The sequence below is a fragment of the Pelodiscus sinensis genome, chromosome 14 (genome assembly GCF_052426305.1).
Source record: "Pelodiscus sinensis isolate ZL-2025 chromosome 14, ASM5242630v1, whole genome shotgun sequence".
Lineage (NCBI taxonomy): Eukaryota > Metazoa > Chordata > Testudines > Trionychidae > Pelodiscus > Pelodiscus sinensis.
In genome coordinates, this window is record NC_143065.1 from 32637503 (window position 1) to 32658076 (window position 20574).

Below are 20574 nucleotides of genomic sequence, written 5' to 3' on the forward strand. Positions count from 1 at the left end.
ATGGGGTTGGCTCTATCATGAGTTGAGGAGTCAGTGGAGCCCAGAAGACAGTGAGCAAGGTTTCCCTTCCCTGGGGGGTGGGGGGAATTCACCATCAAACCCTGACTCAGCTCGCTGGGCAAAGTCTGGAAGGTAAGTAAGCAAGCAGAGTCATGGTGAGCAGTAAGGGAATATGAGAAATATTTGTGGCAATAACCTATGGTGTTATTAGGTGCACAGGTTTTCATGATTTTTACTTTGACTGCTCCTTTCCCAAAACAGAAAAATCAATGACATAATATGAATAATACATGGGCCAGCCTTTTCAGAAGAAACTCCATGTGAGGGGCAGAGCAACACCAAGCCACAGTAAAGAGAATGAGGTTGCAGGTCCATGATGGATGAGCCTGGCATCATCCAGAGACAGAGGGTACATCTTTTAGGTGCATGGTCTGTTGGATTTGCTCACCTTTCAGTCTCCCAGCTGTGTTTTTCAGTGACACAGGCCCATCTTGGATGAGTTTCCTTCGTCTCAAGTCCTCTCTGGCAAACATCTGTCCACTCTTCATCCTCATGATGGACTTGCTGTCCGTCCGCGTATAAATCTCAGAAAGGCGTGTTTTCTTTTCATAGTTGCTGACCTTGCTATTGACCGCAGCAATCACGTCTTTCACCAGGTTTAGTGACTGGGTCAAGTCTTGATGTTCCACTTCATTTTCTTAAGGAGTGAGAAAGAGATTTCAGTTGCAGCGCAAGCGCACCCTTTATTTGTGAATATGCAGAGCCTAAAGTTTTACGTCTCCCCTTTCCAGTCCTGCAAGTGGGGCCGGGATGCCATCCCGGAAAGACATTTATAGCCAGGACGGTGAACTGCCTGACGGCCATCCCCACTGACTACCGCGTTTTTGTGAACAGGCCTGGGAGCCCTACGGTAGCTACAGGAGCTGTTGGGAAAGGAGAACTGCCAGCCCTGCTGCCCCAGCCCAGTACACGCAGGCATGGTAGCTCCGTGGAGGGGCAGGGGCCATGGCCGGAAGCTCTGCTCCTTTCCCTGCAGAGAAGGGCAGTGAGAAAAGGAGCAGAATTCCCAGCCCCGCCCCCAGCATGTGTGTGTGGCAGGTTGGGGCTCCTGGCGGTTCTGCTCCTTTCCCTAATGGGGGGAGGGCGGAAATGGAGAAACGTGCAGAACTTCGCCCTCCCTCCCCAGCCCTGTACACAGATGGGACAGCTCGCTGGAGGGCTAGGGAATGGGGCTGGCAGTTCTGCTTTCCCTGCTAGGAGCCGCAGTGGGGTACCGGTAAGATATTTTGTGTACTTGCACCACTGCCTCTTTGCCTTACCACTGAGTCATCAAACACGACCGCATGCTGATGCACTAACGCTAAATACCTTCCTACGACAAGTTTCATTTAGAAGAAATGAAGTTTGTCACAAGCTTTAAATACACACCTATAGATTAAAGGGGAACCAAAGGAAATCCACTCTGCACAAGCTATAGTAGGGTAAATAAGGACCACATTTTCAGCTTCTGCAAGTGCATGTCTACCTGACTGCATGTAAAAAAAAAATTGGAATGCATCCATCTGGCATGTGTCCACAGCTGTTTATATGGGCAAATCAGGTACAGCCATTTTTGAATACCAGACTCAATAAGGAACAATCAGTGAAGTTGCAATGAACATTTTAAGAGTCTGGATTAATGGTCCACCCTGGTAGTGGCAAAATTCCCATCTGCTTGGCTCCTGATGAAGTGACACATTTGTGAAATTGTCAGATCCAGAAGCCTTCAGTCACACGTCTCTAAACCACGCTAATGGGACAGACAACTATGTATGAGGACCATAATGGCCAACAAGATAGTCCCCTGTGAACTTTTTACTTTGTAAAAAAATTTTAAAAAAGGGAAAACTTAAAAAAAAAAGGTATGAATTACAGGACTTGATGATGATAAAGACACAGTGGATGGTCTCTGTCATTCCTTGGCTAATCTGGAATGTCAGCTGTTGTATCTTTAGGATTCACATCTGCTGATAAACTGAAACAGAAACCTCTACATCACTCTCCAGAGGTTTTCGTGGGTGAAATAATAAAGAAACTACTGGTCGAGCTTACGATATCTTAAATGGGATGACACAGATAAACCATTCCTCATCCTCACCTAATAAAGGGCTTCCACAGAGATTAAACATAGTGCACTATAGCAGAAAGCAGGCTAGATTAAACTGTAAACTGAGCCTTTTTGCTCTCTAAGTGAGAGACTGAGAGAAACCAGGAGCACAGCTGACATATCCTATGCAAGCCCTTCTCACGTGTTTCTGCAATTCCTAACTTCTGATCCCTTCTGGCGCTAAGATTCTGTGGCCACTCCTGATGGGTTAATCGTGCAGGCTCAGAAAGGTGTTTATGTGACACAGAGAAATAAGCCAGAGAGTTGATTGAAGACCTATCACCTCCAACCACTTAATCATAAATCACCTATGAAGAGCATATTCAAAGCCAAGCTCTCTGAATACCGTATGTAAAGTATGGTAATGTAGGATTCCTGGGATGGAAGAAAGGTTCAAAGGAAGAACGTGAATCTTCTTGGAGCTCTGAGAATCTTATTTTTCCTTATTTTGCAATACCCTTTCCCCTAGGCTTGGTATTGCAGTCATGAGCCAAAGTGGACAAAGTAGAGACTTTGGAGTCTGTGCATGTTGCTCCATAACTAGCTAGAGATTGCTGAAGTGATGAGACGTCACTTGGTGTGTCACTTCTACAGGGGCTACGTGCTGTATCTTTGCAGCACCCTCAAGCCTATGCAGCTTGAGGATGGAAACCCTGAAAGAAGGTATGAAACCCAGGTCCCTACTTATGGCAGTGGTGGCTTTAAGAACTGGGTTGGCTGGCTGGTTCTGAGTTGGGCTGTTTAAAGTCCCGGAGAAAGATACAGAGGAAACAAACATGCTTAGGAAAAGGAACAGGCACTACCTTTGGTATACTGTAAGATTCTTTGCAATAGCACGGGATATTTGGTGATCCTTTGAGTTACTAGTAAGATGCACTCAGGAATCCCCAGGCGCCTCACCACTGCACTGCTCATTTTTTTCTTAAAAAAAAAAGACAAGACATAAGTTAAAATGCTGCCAATGAAGCGCTCTCTGAGACATGCCAATGTATAGCAACAAGTCCTCCACCAATTCCAACCTTGATGAATGCCTGAAACCGCTTCTCTTTTGACTGCAGGTCTTTGAAATAATTTACAGCCTCGTTGTGGTGCCCACAGAATTTGCCGTAAGTTTTCTTCATTCGCTCCCCGTTCTCACCGGAAAACTGCAAGACATGAACAAGCTCGTAAGCCCCCACTGAGTGTTTAGAATCAATCACTTTTGGGATCACCCACCATCAGACACTGAAAAGGACGCAACACAGTCAGTTCAAACGTTGCCCAAAAGGTAGCTTTCAAAAAATGTGAAGCTATGGAATTTTAAGGATGGAGACTAGGCATTGTACAGGGTGAGACACCCTTCCACAAAGAGCTTGGAGCCACAGAGGTGTAAAGTGGCTTCCCCAGGTCACAGAGCAGCAAAGCCAGGATACAGAATCCAGATTCCCTGTTTTCCTGCTCAGTGTTCTACCTTACAGGTCATACTGTAACCAGTGCTGATACTTTTCTGCCCATGCAGCATAAAAAACCAAAACTGACATCAAACCTTCTTCCTGAAAATCTTAAAGTACTGTACAAAGATGGACAGCCATCTCTAAGGCACAAAGAATATATCTATGCAGGGAAGAAATACCTGTGGATGGTCCCATGCCATCCAACTGGCTTGTGGTACTGTCTCATTGCCGTGTTGATTTCTGGGCTTGGGCAGGAGTACAAATTCTGCCCCCCCCCCCCACTTTCCCCACAGTATCCTAGAACCTGGATTTGGGCTGGAGCCCAGAAGTCTACACGGCAATGAAACAACCCCGCAGCCTGAGCCTCATGAGTTGGAGTCAGCTGGCACAGGCCAGACATGGGTGATGCATCTCACTTTAGGTCACCAATAGGATAGTGTAAGAGCAGGTCTGCACTACAGAATGACTTCAGTAGAAATAACTATGTCTCTCAGGGGTGTGAAAAATCCATACCCCAGAACAGTGTAGTTAGATTGACGTAAGCACTGATGCAGAAAGCATTATGTCAGTGGGAGAGCATCTCCTACTAGTGCAGCTATCGCCTCTTTGCTCTGGTGAATTAACATAGAGCATCTTCGTTAAAGCAGCACACCTGCACCAATGCAGCATTTTAAGTGTAGACTGGCCCTAGGAGAGGTCATTGCAATTCAGGAGTCCCTGGCTTGCAGTCTTGTGCTCAGAACATACCACTCACCTGATTCACCAAGATGTCTCCTATCCGTCTGATAACAAAGTTCTTCTCACTCTTGTTCACCAGGGACTCTTTCTTCCTCTCCAGAATCCGCTGGTAGAACTGGCTGTGGATGTTCAGCAAGTCATCCAGGCAAGGAAAGACCTTTTCCACCATTTGCTGTTCGAACTGCAGTTCCTGCATCATCCCCCTGCTGTATACATCACTCATGATCTTCAGAGTGCGGACGTGATGCATCTCTGTCTGCATCAACTCTGTATGAGACAAGGACAGATCCAACTCAGGAAGCATATGGTTCATTATTACTATCCTCCAGGACAGAGCACTGTATCAACCCAGAGTACTCGGCATTGCTAAGCCAAGGACAGGCACTCAACAAATCTAGTTAGCAGGGCTCATAGGAGCTAACTTAGACCACGTCTCCTCTTGCTGCTCCAGAGACTGATCTTCAGGCAATCGATTTAGCGGGTCTAGTGAAGACCCACCAAAATGAATGCTGAAGGCACCACCATTCGGTGTCACTATGCCTCCCAGTTGTGAGGAGTTAGGGAAGCGGATGGAAGCATTTGCTCCTGTCGACCTCCCACTGTGAAGATGGCGCCAAGCTCAGCTTAAGATATGTTGACTTCAGTTACGTTATTTACATAGATGGAGCTATGTACCTTAATCTGACCTATATTAGACCTGGCCTTAACGTAATGAATTACTGTGGGCTTGTAATTCCCCATTCTGACGTACGTGTGTGTGTGTGTGTGTGTGTGTTATGTGCACTAATGTCACTGGGATATATCCACCATTTTGAGCTCCCTAATACCATGTGCACTGGTTTCATTCTTTTCTTACCTCTTCATAGTTAGTAGTTTGATTATCAATGGGAAAACAATTTATTTCTTTTCAAAGTGCGTGTTAGGGCACGGCCTGGGGGTGGCTCATCCTCCCCATACTGTTGTTTCGGCCTGCTGTTACTGCGAGAATACTGGTCTCTAAATTGTGGCGCTTGCTCCCTAACAAGGTGTGGAATGTTAGGGAGGAGGCGAAGTGGTTCCTGGGTCAGCCCCATGGGGGGGGTGGGAATGGGTGAATGCTATCCCATCCTGCTCCGGCCCCAGTTCCAGCTGCAGCCCTACTCTTAGCTCCAGCCCTGGCGTTGGCCCAGCCACAACTCCACTCAACTTGGCTGTGGCTCTGCTCACAACCACACACCTGGCCCCAGCCTCAGCACCTCCCAATGGCAGGTGTGTAGGGTGAAGGGGGGCAGAAGTATGTGTGAGGTAAAACATTTGCAGACCAACATGCTGGAGTCTGAGGCTATGTCTACACTCGCGGCTTCTTGCGCAAGAACATCTTGTGCAAGTGTTCTTGTGCAAGAACTCTTGCGTAAGAAAACGTCCACACTGCCATGTGTACGCTGTGCTTTTGCGCAAGAGCACCCATGGCAGTGTGGACGCTTTCTTGCGCAAGAAAGCTCTGATGGCCATTTTAGCCATAGGGATTTCTTGTGCAAGAAATCCCTGCTGAGCATCCACACTGCCCTCTTGCGCAAGAGCTCCTGCGCAAGAGGGCTTACACCTGTCAAAAAAGAGCATAGCTCTTACGCAAGGAGCCCCCCTCTTACCACACCGCACTGTAAATTTACTTGCGCAAGAGCAGGCGGGCAGTGTGGATGCTCTGCAGATTCTTGCGCAAGAACAGCTGTACTTGTGCAAGAAGCCGCGAATGTAGACATAGCCTTAGTGTAGGAGGACAGATACCAATACCAAAACACTATGCTGCTCCTTCTCAATGTGGTGATTTTGTGTAGCACAAGAGACCTCTTGTATCAAGGGGCAGAAGATGCGAATACAAGTAATTTACACTGTACTCATGGATAGCTGCATATAAACGTCATCACGAGACAAAACAGGAGAGACAGTTTTTTTTAATGGTGTACGGTTAAGTGAAATCCAGGATTCCAAAGATTACTATGATGGCAGCGGGGGTCTTCAATTCCAGCAAACACTAAGAGTGAAATTCTGGCCTCAGTGAAGTCAGTGATAAGCTATTTTTGAACAAGTTTCCAAATTAGTCACCAACAAAATAGATGAACAGACAGACCATCCAAAGCTAGAGGTTTCTAGAAATGAAACTGGATCACTTTAACCAAAAAACATCTCACCATATAGGACATCCTGCCGTTTGACAACATTTTCCTTTTGCTGCCGCAAAAACTTGCTGTCTACTACTTGACTCCAGGATTCTGCCTCCAGCTGCTTGGAGTCCATCTCAAAGTCCCCCATGAGCTGTCCTTCATTCATATCTGCACCTGCATAAAAGCAGCGTAAACAAATATCTGTTCCCATTTGAAATTCCCATTGCTATTCTACACATTTGGGCTTTGTTCTGAATGTCCCAAACATCATATCTGCTTTCTTTTATTGACATGGACGTGATTGTATGGAATTTTTATGGGTTAAGTACCAAACGATGCAAGCTTTTATAGGTTATTTACTAGTTGCACTAAAGTCCAAAATTACCATGTAATCTGAACTCTGGCTTACAAGACAAGCAAGAACATGGTAACAGTATGGTAATTAATATGCAATTTGTTCTTCTTTGTTTACTTCAATAAATTAACAGAAATGTTACATAGAGCTTTGCAAAAACTATTTTCAAGTTTAGAAAACAATAGCTTGACATGCCTGGAACTGAAGATTATGTATAGCAGCAGCACTTTTTAGGCAGAAATTGTTCATTTGTTGCCTCTACCCAACATGTGAAAATTCATGGCTGTTGGGAAATTTCTCTCTCGCCATGTTCCCTATTCAGTTCCTAATGCATTAAAATCATTTTCTACTTTTCAGGTCAGTGTCGGCTAAGATACAAAATGTTTAAGGAATATATTTATCTCAGAGCACCCCTTGATTAAAAAATAACATTGCTGTACCTGCAATTGTGAATTTAACCAAAACATTAAAAATATTTTGAACCTGCCAATATCGAAAAAGTAAAATGTATAGGGATGTGCAGATGAACAAATAGATTACAAAATAGACAAAGGATCAAAGACGGGGAGGAAGAGTGTACCTCTGAGCTTTAAACACAGCCCACATAACTCAAATGTAAATGAAACCCTTCATGCATTTTCTCTTACTCAAAATATGCTAAAATGCTCTAGCCTATAAAGAAATAGGGCCCTTGCTTTCTTGTCTTTCTTTATACTTTCTCTTATCTAAATAAGCTGAAATTCTCCAGTAAAGAAAACAAATCTGATGTCAAAACACTTTTAAAGGATTTAGTGTTTCTAAAAATCAATGTTGAGACCATCCATTTGCTGGGGCTGTTTCTGTGTTTGTACAAACACATTGGGATCTCTTACCCTCATCAGTTAGCGACTCCGTGGATTCATTCACCCGGCTGATTTTATGTAAAGAGTCAGTTGACTGTGAGAGGAATTTCCAAGTATGTATTATATTTTCATCGACAACTCTGCAGAAAAAAGGAAATGCTGAACCCTACTCAAGATTCCAACACTCAAACCAATCACTTTCTCAAATACACATAACAAATACAGGTTGGACCTCCTTGGTCTGGCTCCCTCGGGATCTGAGTGGCCCCAAAAGAGGGAGATTGCCAGACCAGGCGAGGTCAAGACTTCAGCTCTTCCTGGGCTCCTCTCCTGACCACCGGCCCGGCCAGTGCACTGCCCCTAGCTGTTGGCAGGGATCCACTCCAGGCTGCTGCCCCGCTCCAGTCTGTGGAGTTCCTTTCCCTCGGCTGGTGGGGTTTCCTGCCCTCAGATGGCAGCAGCTTCACTCTTTGGGCCATAGGGTCTCCCTGTCCCCTGGCCAGCAGCGGCTCTGCACTCTCTGCCTGCACGGGCTACCTAACCCCAGCCACAGGGGCCTCCCTGCCCATGCCCAACAGTATATCCATGCCCCCAGCTGGCAAGGGCTATGTGCCCCCAGCCAATGGCAGCTCCGTGTCCCTGGCCAATGGCAGCTCCGTGTCCCTAGCCAGCAGGGGCTCTGTTCTCGGCTGGCAGGACTCCCTGCCCAGCCCTGTAATGGATGCCGACTGCTCGCTGCATTTCCTGCCACTAGGACACTGACCCTCCAGGCTGCCTGCCTGACTTAGCTCCTAACCGCTGGCAACCTCTTCGGCTGGGGCTCTCTGGTCTGGCGACATCCATGGTCCTGCCGGACCAGAGAATCCCGGATAACAGAGGTTCGACCTGTATAATTTTAAATAAAACTGAAAGTTGCACTAAATGTTGCTGATTATACACAGGAACTGTGTGACTGTATTTATGTATTTTTATAGCGTGCCAACAGCTACAAATTAGAGTCGAACAAATTGGATCATCTAAATTTCTAGCTAAAATAGACATTTTGCTAAAACCCACACATAGGCTTACCCTGCAATGTTCTGTATTGAGACACTTTTTGAAAGTGTTGTGCTCTGCTGTGATCTCCTGTGATTGAGCACTGAGGTTATGGTGCTTTCATCAGGGGCAAGTATTGCAGACCGGGGGCGCTCCTTAGGTTGTGAGGCTGGAAAAAAAATGCCAGAGGTCTGTTAAGAAACAGCATCCAAACTCGTTGCTACAAATATTATGATAATTCAACCAAACATGGTTCTAACAACTAATTTTCTCTTTCTTTGGAAATAATCAGGGACAGATGTTCAGCAGGTATGAACAGTCATAGCTCCATTGAAATCTAATCTCATTCTGCCTTTCCTGGCTTGTTAACACAAGGCACATTCCTGAAATCCCTGCTCAGGACAACGCTCCCATGCACTCTAGCAGTTCTGCCTGAGTAAGACTTCAGAAGTAGTCCCCAGATACATCTGGAGCCTACATTGAACATGAACACAATTTATATTTGTTTGACCTGTCTGGTCAGTTTCAAACTCTTAAGACACAATATGTACAAATAACTTCTGCAGCAATCCATGAAAAAATGAACAAGATAAATGATCAGTCGTTACCTTCCGTGAGACTGTTCCGTTGTTCACTTGTGTTCCCGTGCAGGGGAAGGGTAACCCCAGCACCAAATGGAACAATGGGCTTTCCTAATGAAGGAAAGACCTTTGACCCCTCATTGTACTACCTGCTGGAATTGAGGTTTTGGGGGGATACACAAGCCCCAAAACACTCATGTAAATTTTATTACAGAATGACCAAAACAGTCGCTTACAGCAACTGGTCTAGGTGCTTTTAACACCTCCTTCAAGCTCTTGTCAACCTCAATTTTCCCTGGCCCCTTTAGGACTAAGTTTCTGACTATCCATCAGATCAGACAATGCAGAGAGAAAGACCCTCCAGTTACGTAGAAGGGCTTGGTCATCTCCACATCATCGCTAGCCCCTGCATCTCTCCCTCTTTTTTCCTTCCCTTGGTCAGCCTTCTTGAAAACATGGCCTCTTTCTTCCACAGCTTCTATCTATATCAGTGTTTCCCAAATGGTGTTCCGGGGAACCCTGGGGTTCCGCAAAATAAAAATAGGGGTTCCGCAAGAAAATTCCATTACAATAACATTTTATAATTTAAAAAATAATAATATTTAAGCATTTATGAATTTTATTGCAAACAATTTTCATTTGTAAAAGCGACGAGGAGTCCTGTGGCACCTTATAGACTAACTGAAGTGTAGGAGCATAAGCTTTCGTGGGCAAAGACCCACTTCGTCAGACCTGCATCTGACGAAGTGGGTCTTTGCCCACGAAAGCTTATGCTCCTATACACTTCAGTTAGTCTATAAGGTGCCACAGGACTCCTCGTCGCTTTTGCAGACTCAGACTAACACGGCTACCCTTCTGATAATTTTCATTTGTGTTGATCTCATGACCTTGTTTAGCATTCGTTTATTATTATCCTTATTTGTGGTCTACTTTTTCAGTTCCATATATAAGACTCTTATTAGAGGCGCCACAAAATTCTTTCAAGTTTAAAAGGGTTCCATGGCTAACTAAAATTGGGAAACACTGATCTATATAAAGTTTTACTGATAGTATAGCACTGTACCAACCATTTGCACAACATGAGCAAAGCCTCTAAAATCCCAAACATTGCTCATCACATGCAATAGAATCACTTTATTCCTGTTTTCTAGAATGTTTATCTTTCACCATATTGAAATGTCAAACAGTTGAACACAATGATTAAAGATTATACTGAATACAATGAAAAATAGTAACTATTTGGGAACTACAACAGAAAAGAGGGAAGGGAAAGCTTCTTACTCTTGCTTCTCATAATTACTGTGGGTAATGAAGAGGTATCGTGTGCCTGAAGCATTCCTTTTTGTTGCTGAAAGAAAAAAAATAGGTTTAATTTTTTTTCTACTCTGACATAAAGGGCCGTGTTCATCCACTTATATTGTCTGACTGCAATTACTCAGTACCAACATTTTGAGTTCTTTCAGAACAGCTTATATCCCAGATACAGTGCTGAGGGGAATTTATAAGCAGCATTATCTTCAGCATGATGATAGAGAGAGAGCCATGTGGAGAAATATTTGCACCAAGTAGTAAAATAGGGAGTGAACCATCATCCTGATATTGCTAGATAGCTAATGTACTAAAACCAGAAGGATCACTGAGGGAACAGTATCCATAATTGTAGTGATTCGTTGTTAAATGTAACAATGTGCTCGGCATGGTGAACACAGTCCTGGCCTCAAATAGCTTCTGATTTAAAGACCAATGTGAAAGACTCGAATAACAAGAGCATGATGGCTTAGTAAACCAGGATGGGAAGGGGGCTCCCCAGGTATGGAGCAACCATGAATTCCAAGCAGAGGTGCTTTTCTATATTAACATACAACACCTGCATTAAAAGAATATTATGGTTGCAAAGTCTAGACCTTAAAAGAAATGCCAAAATTAAGGTTACCCTTGTGCCCCTGATTTGCCTCCATGGCACAAACGCATTATGCTGTAGTCTAATTACATGATCAGGTGAGGTTTTTTCTATAGGATCCATGCCTCATTCAGTGCACAGGACGGACAGTGCTCTAAGATGGGAAAACTATTTAGTATTTCATGGCAACCTCAGCCCTAACTCCCTGCTCCCACCACATCCAGGCCCAGCTCCTCTCCCTGCTGTACTCTGATGGGCCTCTTTTCCCTGCTGCCAGGGGAGTACAGGGAGCACAGGAGAGAGTATCTTCATGCTCTTGCTTCCTGTGCCCATTGCTGCAGCAGCCCCTGGCACCAGGAGGAGCAATAGCAGGGGAAGTCCAGTGCAGTTTTGGGCTGCAGAATGCTCAGCTGCTTAGTGAGGATGTTACATACTCTGGTCTCACAGAGGTACACAGGTCAAGGGGTGCTCCATTAATGAACCACTATTGAATATTTGGTTTATCCTCATGGTTCAGAGCATGGCTCCATGTTGCATTTGCTCCACACTGTTCAAACCCTTCTCTGTATACAGAATTAATCTCCTGACAGCCTCTTCAATGGTGCTCATTGCTGTAGCACCAGAGTGTTTCACAAATGTTAATTAGTTGACCTTTGCACACCCATGCGCTAATGTATTATTACTCCCAGCAGTGTGGTCGAGGGTAAATATGGGTAAACACCTCTGATTCGGGGAATATAGAGTGTTGGTTAGATTAGTTCACTCAATTCTATAATACTTTAAAGTGGGGATGAGGAATCTAAGGTCCAGAGTCCAGATATGGCCCCCGGCTTGTCTGGATCCAGCCCCCGAGACTCAATGCTGGCTTTCCAGCCATCCCCATACAGCGATGGAGCACACAAAAGCTACTAGCCTTGGCCTCCCCTTGGCGCTGGTGTGCAAAGAGAATGTAGGGAGTGCCTTTTTCCTTCTCAGTCGGAAGCCACGTCAGAGAGGTTTTTTTTTTTGGGCGTTACAAGGAGAAGGGAGACAAAAATTATTCACTTGAACCTCTGATGATAAGACAAGAGGCAAGGAGCTTAAATTGCAGGAAGGGAAGTATAGGTTGGATCCAGAGCACAGACCTATCATTGGACTCACATGGTAATGCATAGCAGTAGCATGTTGGCATTCTTTATATAGGCCAGTTACTAACTGAAGAGGAGCAACCTCCTTCCCCTCTCCGTGTTCAGCTACAAGCCCTAGTCTTTGCTTCCCCCTTCCTCCACCACTTGTCCCTATCCCTGTCTTCGCTTGGCTATAAAGAGACAGAACTGCATTTTACAAAACTTAGAATAGGATTTTTCCTATTCACATCAGCCTAGAGAAGCAGAATTAAGCTTCAATTTAGAGAAGTATCACAAATCTTAGGAAAGCTTAGGAAAATGATCCACCATAACATGGGATTCTGAAGTTCTGCACACCAGACTGGAAATTCCATTCCTGCACATATTGCAAAAGGTGTCTGCATGCTAAAATGCTTTAAAATAAACATCATGTCCAGCAGGCAACATGAAATCTCTCACCTTCATTTTGACTTTTGCACAGGATGCCAGACTCTCCTTACAGCCTTTGTGAACAATTGCATTGCAGTCTGTAAAGGGAAAAAACACATGAAAAGCCAGGTCAGAACTGCTCTTTGATTTCCTTTTACATTTCTTTGAGAGACCTTGGGGTAATTAGGGATTTTCACTTCCACTAATATACTAGAAGAGCAGGTCAAGATACTGCCAAATGTGATGCTTTCCATGATAACTCGACAGTGCAGGCAGTCCCCGGGTTACGTACAAGATAGGAACTGTAGGTTTGTTCTTAAGTTGAATTTGTATGCAAGTCGGAACTGGCATCCAGATTCAGCAGCTGCTGAAACTGACCAGCGGCTGACTACAGAAAGCCCGAGACAGAGTTGCTCTGCCCTGGGCTTCCTGGAATCAGCCGCTGATCAGTTTCAACAGCAGCTGAATTTGGACACCTGGGACAGAACAGCTGGGGCGCTGCTGGGTAGGTCCCCACAGCGCCGCACCTCAGCGCTGCGGGGACCAACTCGGCAGCACCCCAGCTGCTCTACCCCAGGTGTCCCCAAGTCAGCCGCTGCTGAAACTAATCAGCGGCTGATTCCAGGAAGCCTGGGGCAGAGCAACTCTGCCTCGGGCTTCCTGTAGTCAGCCGTTGGTCAGTTTCAGCAGTGGCTGACTTGGGGACGCCTGGGGCAGAGCAGCTGGGGTGCTGCCGGGTTGGTCCAATAGTGCCGAGGAGCGGTGCTGTGGGACCAACCCGGCAGCGCCCCAGCTGCTCTACCCCAGGCGTCATCAGCGAGAAAAGCCTGGTCTGCTGGGGGAGAGGGGGCGCACTAGCTGTGCCCCCCCCAGCAGACCAGGGAGACGGGGAGCAAAGCCTCGGAGAACTCTGGCAGCGGGACAGCCGCGGTGCGTCTGGGCTGTCCTGCTGCCTGCGTGCTCCGCGGCTTTGCTCTGCGTCTCCCTGGTCTGCTGGGGGGAGCCCCCCCACAGCAGACCAGGGAGACGCGGAGCAGCTTTTCTCGCCCTGGAGGACGCGGGCGACGGGACCGCAGCGCATCTGGGCATCCCGCCGCTCGCATCCTCCGGGGCGAGAAAAGCCCCGTTCGTAATTGCGGATCCGACATAAGTCGGATCCGCGTAACTCGGGGACTGCCTGTATAATGAATATTAATAAGATTTCCCCGCAGCTTCAACTGATTAGGACTTCTGCTTAAACATCAATGCCCCCAAATTCCACAAAGATGTTTGTTATTCTTTAGATGAGACATAACGGGGTGAGAACAGGACCCACTTAACAACCAGGGACATGATTTAAGGTGTATGGCTTTACAGGCAGGCAGAAATAGGGGGACTGGTTATAACAGCAAAAGGTTCTCCTTCAACACAAATATCTTCTTAATTAGACCAAGAATAATGGGAAACCAGATGCATGAAATAACAGGGAAATAAATTTTGCCCAAGTGTGAAAAAGGATCATTCCTATATTTAATATCTTCCATCACTGTCACAGAGTCACCGAAGAAGGTACAGTAATAGGAATGTGAGTTAGGATACTGTATATGTGATTTAGATTCTTGTCCACTGAGACTGAACTCATCAGATCATTTCTTATTGGCTACTCCTGCATTCCAAGAGTAATAACCCTCACCTCACTGCTTAATACCAACTCGGCTTGCAGATGACCCAGCGACCTGGAGGTGAAAAAGCTCCACATCCCAGTCCGAATGCCTTGAGTCAGCCAATAACTCAGTGCATCAGATTTTGTCCTAATCATCCTAGAGATAAGCTGTCCATTATGACCAAGCTATACTAAGGGGGGGCAAAAGGAGTTACGTGCCCATCACACACTGATTTATAATGGGATTTGGGATACTAATTCCCTGAAAATCCCCAGCCTAAAAATATTCAGGTGAAATTCAATTTAACTAGATCCAGCAAATATATTAGGTCACTTTTGCCTATTCAGAAAAATCCATTTTAAATAATTTAGTTTGCAAATATTTTAAAAGGCTTCTAATAAAGCCAGAAATAGAAAAACCCCTGAGTGAACAAATAAAAAACCCCGAATCATCATTAAATTCAGATATGTGGCTGTTAGATGAAAGGATGTGCATGAACGTTAAATGTGTCTTAGAGCGGTAATGGGCGTAACATTTTTGTTGACTTCCCACAATTTCCTGTGCATATGAAAGAGAAAGACAAAAGCCTGCCATGCTGTATGAAAAGCATTAACACTATCATGTTTTGGAACAAGGGACCTATAGAAATTGTCTCCTTCCTACTTCTGAAACCCTCTCCCTCCTATTCGATACATCCCTTTTTCATTGCTTGTGATTGTAGTAACTTCTTTTGTGATCCTCACAGGCACAAGAGGACTGGCCAAGGATCCCTAATCTTGCTGCTCAATTACGCTCTTGAATGGAGTGAGGGGGTACCACTGGGGAGCGTCGAGACTTTCTCTGCCCGGACCCAGTTGGAAAGCATTGCCACCACAGCAATACTGCTAAGCTGCCAGTACATGCAAAGTCAGAACTTGTCTGAGATTGAACACACACATGTTTTCCTATACATCAGGGGTGGCCAGCCCATTCTGGGCAAAGAGCCAAGACAGCAGTGGATCCAGCGTGAAGGGACGGGGGAAAGTTGTCGAGCAAAAACAAACAAACAAACAAACAAACAAAAAGCCCTGCCCCTTTAAGAAACCGCAGTTAAACGTGTTCGCTTTTTGGCCACAGCAGACTCCCACCACTTGCCACCATCTTTATTTCTGCAGCTTTCATGGCTGCACTGGATGGCTCCCAGCCCAGGTCCAGAGGGAGGGAGGAGGGGGGCTTTCGAGCCACAGGATGGGCTTCGCGAGCTGCACCCGGGAGTGAGTCAAACCTGCCCCGTCAATTCTGGTTTGGGGCCTAGCGCTGATGGAGCTAAAATCTCTCATCAACAAATAATACTGTGATTCTCCCACCACACACGGTGACAGAAAAGTCTCAAGAATGATCAGACAAATCCACATGATTTCTGCTGTGCTACAATGGAAATCCTGTTAGAACAGCTTATGAGATTTCAATGTTGTCAAACTCAAAAACAGGCCCGGATTTGGGCCTGAAACTGTATTTCAAACCGTAGCTCGGGGTGGACAATAATTTTAGAAGAGGGGCCATTTCTCGTGCTCCCCTACCCACAGGCCCTGATTGGCCTGGGTGCGGGGGGAGCGTGTGAAGTCTTAGCTCCCTGCCCCTCCCCACATACCTAGAGAGAACCACCAGCTGCTCTGAACTGCTGGTGGTTCCCTCTAGGCGTGGTACACCCCTGGCGGCAGGAGGAGACTCCGTGTGCTCCATCCCACCTCTAGGCCTATCAGAGTCTGGGGGGCAAGGGAGCATGCAAAGTCTCTCACCCCTGCCCCTGTGCTGCCAGGGGCACGAGGCGTCTAGAATGAACTGCCAGCTCTTCTGAAGAGCTAGCGGTTCAAAGTGCTGCGCGCCCCTGGCAGGGGGAAGAGACTTCGCATTCTCCCCTATCCCCACATCTTGATTGGCCTGGGGGCAGGGGAGTGGCAGGGTGTCAGCAGGCTGGATCAAACAGGGTGGGCCGGATCTGGCCCGTGGAGGCTCTCTTGCACAACCCTGCCTCAGCCTAAATCAAATCCACACCAAAATTCTACTTCCTTAGTAATCTCTACTATAAAAAGCCAAGCACTTAGGACAAGATATAAGCTGAGAGCTGGCTAGGCAGCAGTTATTCACTATAACCGGTGCAACAGTTACTGGTCACTTTTATATGGAAATTCTGGACCAGCAATATTGCTTCCAAAATCAGTTCAAATTTCAAGCCATGTAGAAAGATTCTTTAGCTTGCCTCAGCCTCCAATTACAAAACCATTAACCATTACAGAAGGGAAAATCTGCTTTGCCCCAGCTGGCATTTAATATTTAAAAAAAAGAAACAAAAGAAAAAATACCACAATTATTCAAAAATTGACCTTTAGAAACACCTATAATTTTTTAAGTCAATACTTTCCATATTTAATAGTTTGGAGCCGTCAGCTGGAGAAACAATTTGAATAGTTCACAGGAACATTGATTGACGATAGGCCAAAGCTCTGCACATTTCTTTTAAGTCTACTCTCTTAAGAATTACCGCAATAAATATTGGCCCCCAGTGTCGAAAATTAGAAGAATCTGAAGAAATAAGTGCCACGTAAACAACTGAACTTCAGACCATTGTTGCTGAATGTTAGTCATTTTGAAAGGCAGTCAGTCAGCAAAATATCATCTTTGTGATCAGGAATTACTTTAATTTTGTGAGAGATGAGAATTGGTTGATGTCCTCAGTTATAACACAGTTTGTAATACATGCGTGGCAATCATCCCCAACTGAAATATGAATCTAATATTCCTTCTATGCACAATCCAAAGGTCTCCAATAACAAAGAGGAACAAAATGAGAGAAAAGCCACAAAAAACAGCCAACTCATTCTACTAAAAATTCAAACAGCAACAGTTTGACAGAGAATGTACGGAAGTGAAAATATGCAACAGAAGAGGTTGAATCTCTGCTTTATGTGCAAAAATCAACACAACCTGAACTATGAACTTGCCACTGGCACCTCTACAATGATGAGTTCTTTATTTGTTTAACAAAAGCACCCTTTGCTTGAAAGTTTCTCACACTGACTGGTGAGCTGTATCCTCTTTCCATAAAACAAATGAAGCCAATACTGCAAACCAACAAGGCTGTTAAAACCAATGTAGCTTTAACCTGACGCACGCACACAAAAAATGTGACAGAACATTTGATTTCAGAAGCTTCATCTGGCCCATGTAATATTCCATGTGTTCTACAGTGAGCTAATGAACACTGTATACTACTATAATTTTGGCAGATGCTGTTGGCTACACCTGCACTGCACATCACCAGGGGTGGCAGGTAGCGTGTGTGCAGCTACACACTGCAATGAAAAGCAGGCTGTCTTCACTTGGTGTTGTGTAGCCATACTTGGCAGTGAAAGGTTATGGTGAGGAGAGGGCAGCAGGGGTGCAGGGAAAGGCTGAACCACTGCCAGTGTCTTTCCCTGCAGCTCCCCGCTCCTCTCCCCTCCATGTTGAGTCTTTCCCGTTCTGCAGCAGGAAGCTACCCAAGCTTTCTTCCACTACTTCCTGTCACCAGAGCCTTCCTTTGCTGGGGGAATCACTTCAAGGCACAGACGAGGAGGCATGACCTGGGTTAGTGGAGAGCATGTAGGGTACATATTCACATACATACATACATACTACTTGCCATAGCCATGCTTTGCCAGTTTTAATGCAATTTGTTTACACCTGTGCTAGGGAAGTTCTGTGTGCACTGTAAATGTGTCTATGTGCTGTAGTACAGACTATGGTGGGTGACCATAGCAGTGCACACCCAAATACTACACTGTAATGCCCCTGTGCAGACACTGTGGGTATAAAGTAAAACTCCCATTTGAAGAGAACTATGTTAACATGCACTTGGAACATTTTAGTTCATGCCTGCAGTGTCACACGACCCGGTAACAACGCAGCACGTTGCATGAACGGCTATTCACACTCCCGTAGTCCAACTTTTCAGGCAATATAGACTAAGGACGTTAACTAATATGTATTTAAGTAAATGTGTAACTGCTGAATTTTCAGTGGTCACACATTCACAAATGGGGGGAGGAGCGCGGAGTGGTGGGAACTTGTGCTTGCAGGGAGCTGGCCCTTAAACCAGCTCCCTGCAAGCACCAGCTCCTGCTTGCCCTTCCTTACTAGGGACGTTAAATGCCGAGTAATTGACTATTTGATTAGTCGACAGAGTGCCTCTGCCTTTGAAGAATAACAGCCGCCCTAAGGATGTTGCTACACTTCAAAAGTGAAAGTGCTGTGGGGAGCCCAGGATCAGCTGGGGACTCCCCAGCACTGACCCTGGGCTCCATGGAGCACTGCCACTTTGAAATGCCACGGGGAGCCCAGCACCAGGCAACCGGCAGCATTTCAAAGCGGCAGCACCGCAGAGAGCCCAGGGTCATCGGGGGAGTCCCCAGCTGTGATCCCGGGCTCCACGTGGCGCTGCCACTTTGAAACGCCACAAGGAGCCTGACGCTGGGCTCCCCATGGCATTTCAAAGTGGCAGCGCTGTGTGGAGCCCGGGGGTCTGGCCCCAGGCTCCACGCGGCGCTGCTGCTTTGAAGTACTCTCTCCTCTCCCCCCCCCTTTACTGCCTTGCATTTGCTTATCTGACAGTTGACCAGTTGTTCATATCCCTACTCCTCACCCCTGCTACCTCTGATAAAGAGGCATTAACGCAGGGGGCAGGTGGTTCCACAGGAGCCAATAAGTACAGGGAGCCAGCTTGAAAGCCACTTCTCATGTGTACCATCCCCTGTCTGGCCTCTCCACCTCCTGTGATGCTGCCTCTGTGAGAGGCAGTGTGTGTGTGTGGGGAGGGGGGCGGTGAGGGGGAGAAGGAAGCGGCTCTACGGACCCAGAATACAAGGAGAGCCGGATTAAAAGATGGCTCCCCACGGGCACCGGTTCCTGCCCTCTGATACAAAGGTAGCAAGTATATGGGGTGCGTGCAGTTGTTAGGATTAACGGTTAATTGTGTTAACGACTGCATGCCAACATCCCTACTATATACAAGCCCTAAATCAACTAGGGATTACTTACACCCACTGAAGCCAAAAATAAATCACAATCACAAAACGTATGCCCAAACTATAAGGATATGTCTACATTAGCCCCCTAGTTCGAACTAGGGAGGCTAATGTAGGCATTCAAAGTTGCAAATCAAGCCCGGAATTTAAATATTCCCACGCTTCATTTGCATCTTCCCAGCCGGTCGCCATTTTTGAAATTTACAAGTCCGGACTAACCGCCCACGTCTACATGCAGCAGGGACCCGGTAGTTCAAATTAAAGCCCCTAGTTCGAACTACCCGTTAAACCTCATTCCAGGAGGAATAACAGGTAGTTCGAATTAGGGGCTTTAATTTGAACTACTGGGTCCCTGCCGCGTATAGACGCGCGCGGGCAGTTAGTCCGGACTTGTAATTTTATAATTCTATGAGTTTATGTCTACGACTCCTGGCTATAACCCATTATGCCTATTTTTCCTGAAATGTATATTTAGTCACAAAGTTTAGGTGAGAGAGATTTCACATGTGCATATGCAGGAGGAGATTTTGGCAGGCACAAAGAACAGACACACAACTCAACTTCCACAGAAAATAAATGCAAGTTGGGCACCTGAGACCCATTTGTATCTTTGTAAATCTTGCCCTTAGGTCTCTGGATGCCATGACTGACTGACTGACTGCAGAGATGCAGCTACTGTCATTGTGTAGCAGAGATGTTTTATACATTTGTTTGATAGAGATAATCATCTTACTCTTCTGTGTGTCTGTTTGTTTGGTGAGGGCAGGACCCTAGTCAATTTTCATTGTGCTCCAGAGCCTAAACTGTGTGCATGCATTTTAACTTATGAGACACGTATCCCTATCTGCACAGGTCCACAGTAGGGATTCAAAATATCGTTTTATCACTAGTATACATCACCATCAGTTAACTGGTTAAATGTTATTTTTAACTGGTTAACTGCTTAAACAGGGTGGGAAGTGGGTCACTCCAGCTTGACGGGGCTGGAGGGGCCCCCACCTGTGGCATGGTAGACCAGCTGGGATGAAGCAGCCTTCTGATGCGGGCAGGGGCTGCTCTGGGGCTGGGCTGGAGTGCCAGCGGTTAACTGTAACCAGTAAGCATCACCCAAGTAAAGGTGATGCTTACCGGTTAACCATTCACCTCCCTGGAATCTATCAACAGCAACCTTTTAAAGCAACTT

At 46.0% G+C, this 20574-nt stretch overlaps 1 protein-coding gene across 6 annotated transcripts in view; it reads right to left on the reverse strand.

The window, feature by feature from the left end:
• Window positions 1-20574, reverse strand: part of AKAP13 (A-kinase anchoring protein 13) — a 378791-nt gene that overhangs the window by 25354 nt on the left and 332863 nt on the right. For all 6 annotated transcript variants that reach the window (XM_075897025.2, XM_075897027.2, XM_075897026.2 and 3 more), the window contains 9 exons: window positions 12737-12804; window positions 10553-10619; window positions 8724-8859; window positions 7686-7795; window positions 6486-6632; window positions 4334-4584; window positions 3166-3291; window positions 2950-3067; window positions 449-697 (listed from right to left, as the gene is read on the reverse strand). In XM_075897025.2, coding sequence (XP_075753140.2) covers window positions 449-697; window positions 2950-3067; window positions 3166-3291; window positions 4334-4584; window positions 6486-6632; window positions 7686-7795; window positions 8724-8859; window positions 10553-10619; window positions 12737-12804 — 1272 coding nt within the window. The remainder of the gene's footprint in view (window positions 1-448; window positions 698-2949; window positions 3068-3165; window positions 3292-4333; window positions 4585-6485; window positions 6633-7685; window positions 7796-8723; window positions 8860-10552; window positions 10620-12736; window positions 12805-20574) is intronic.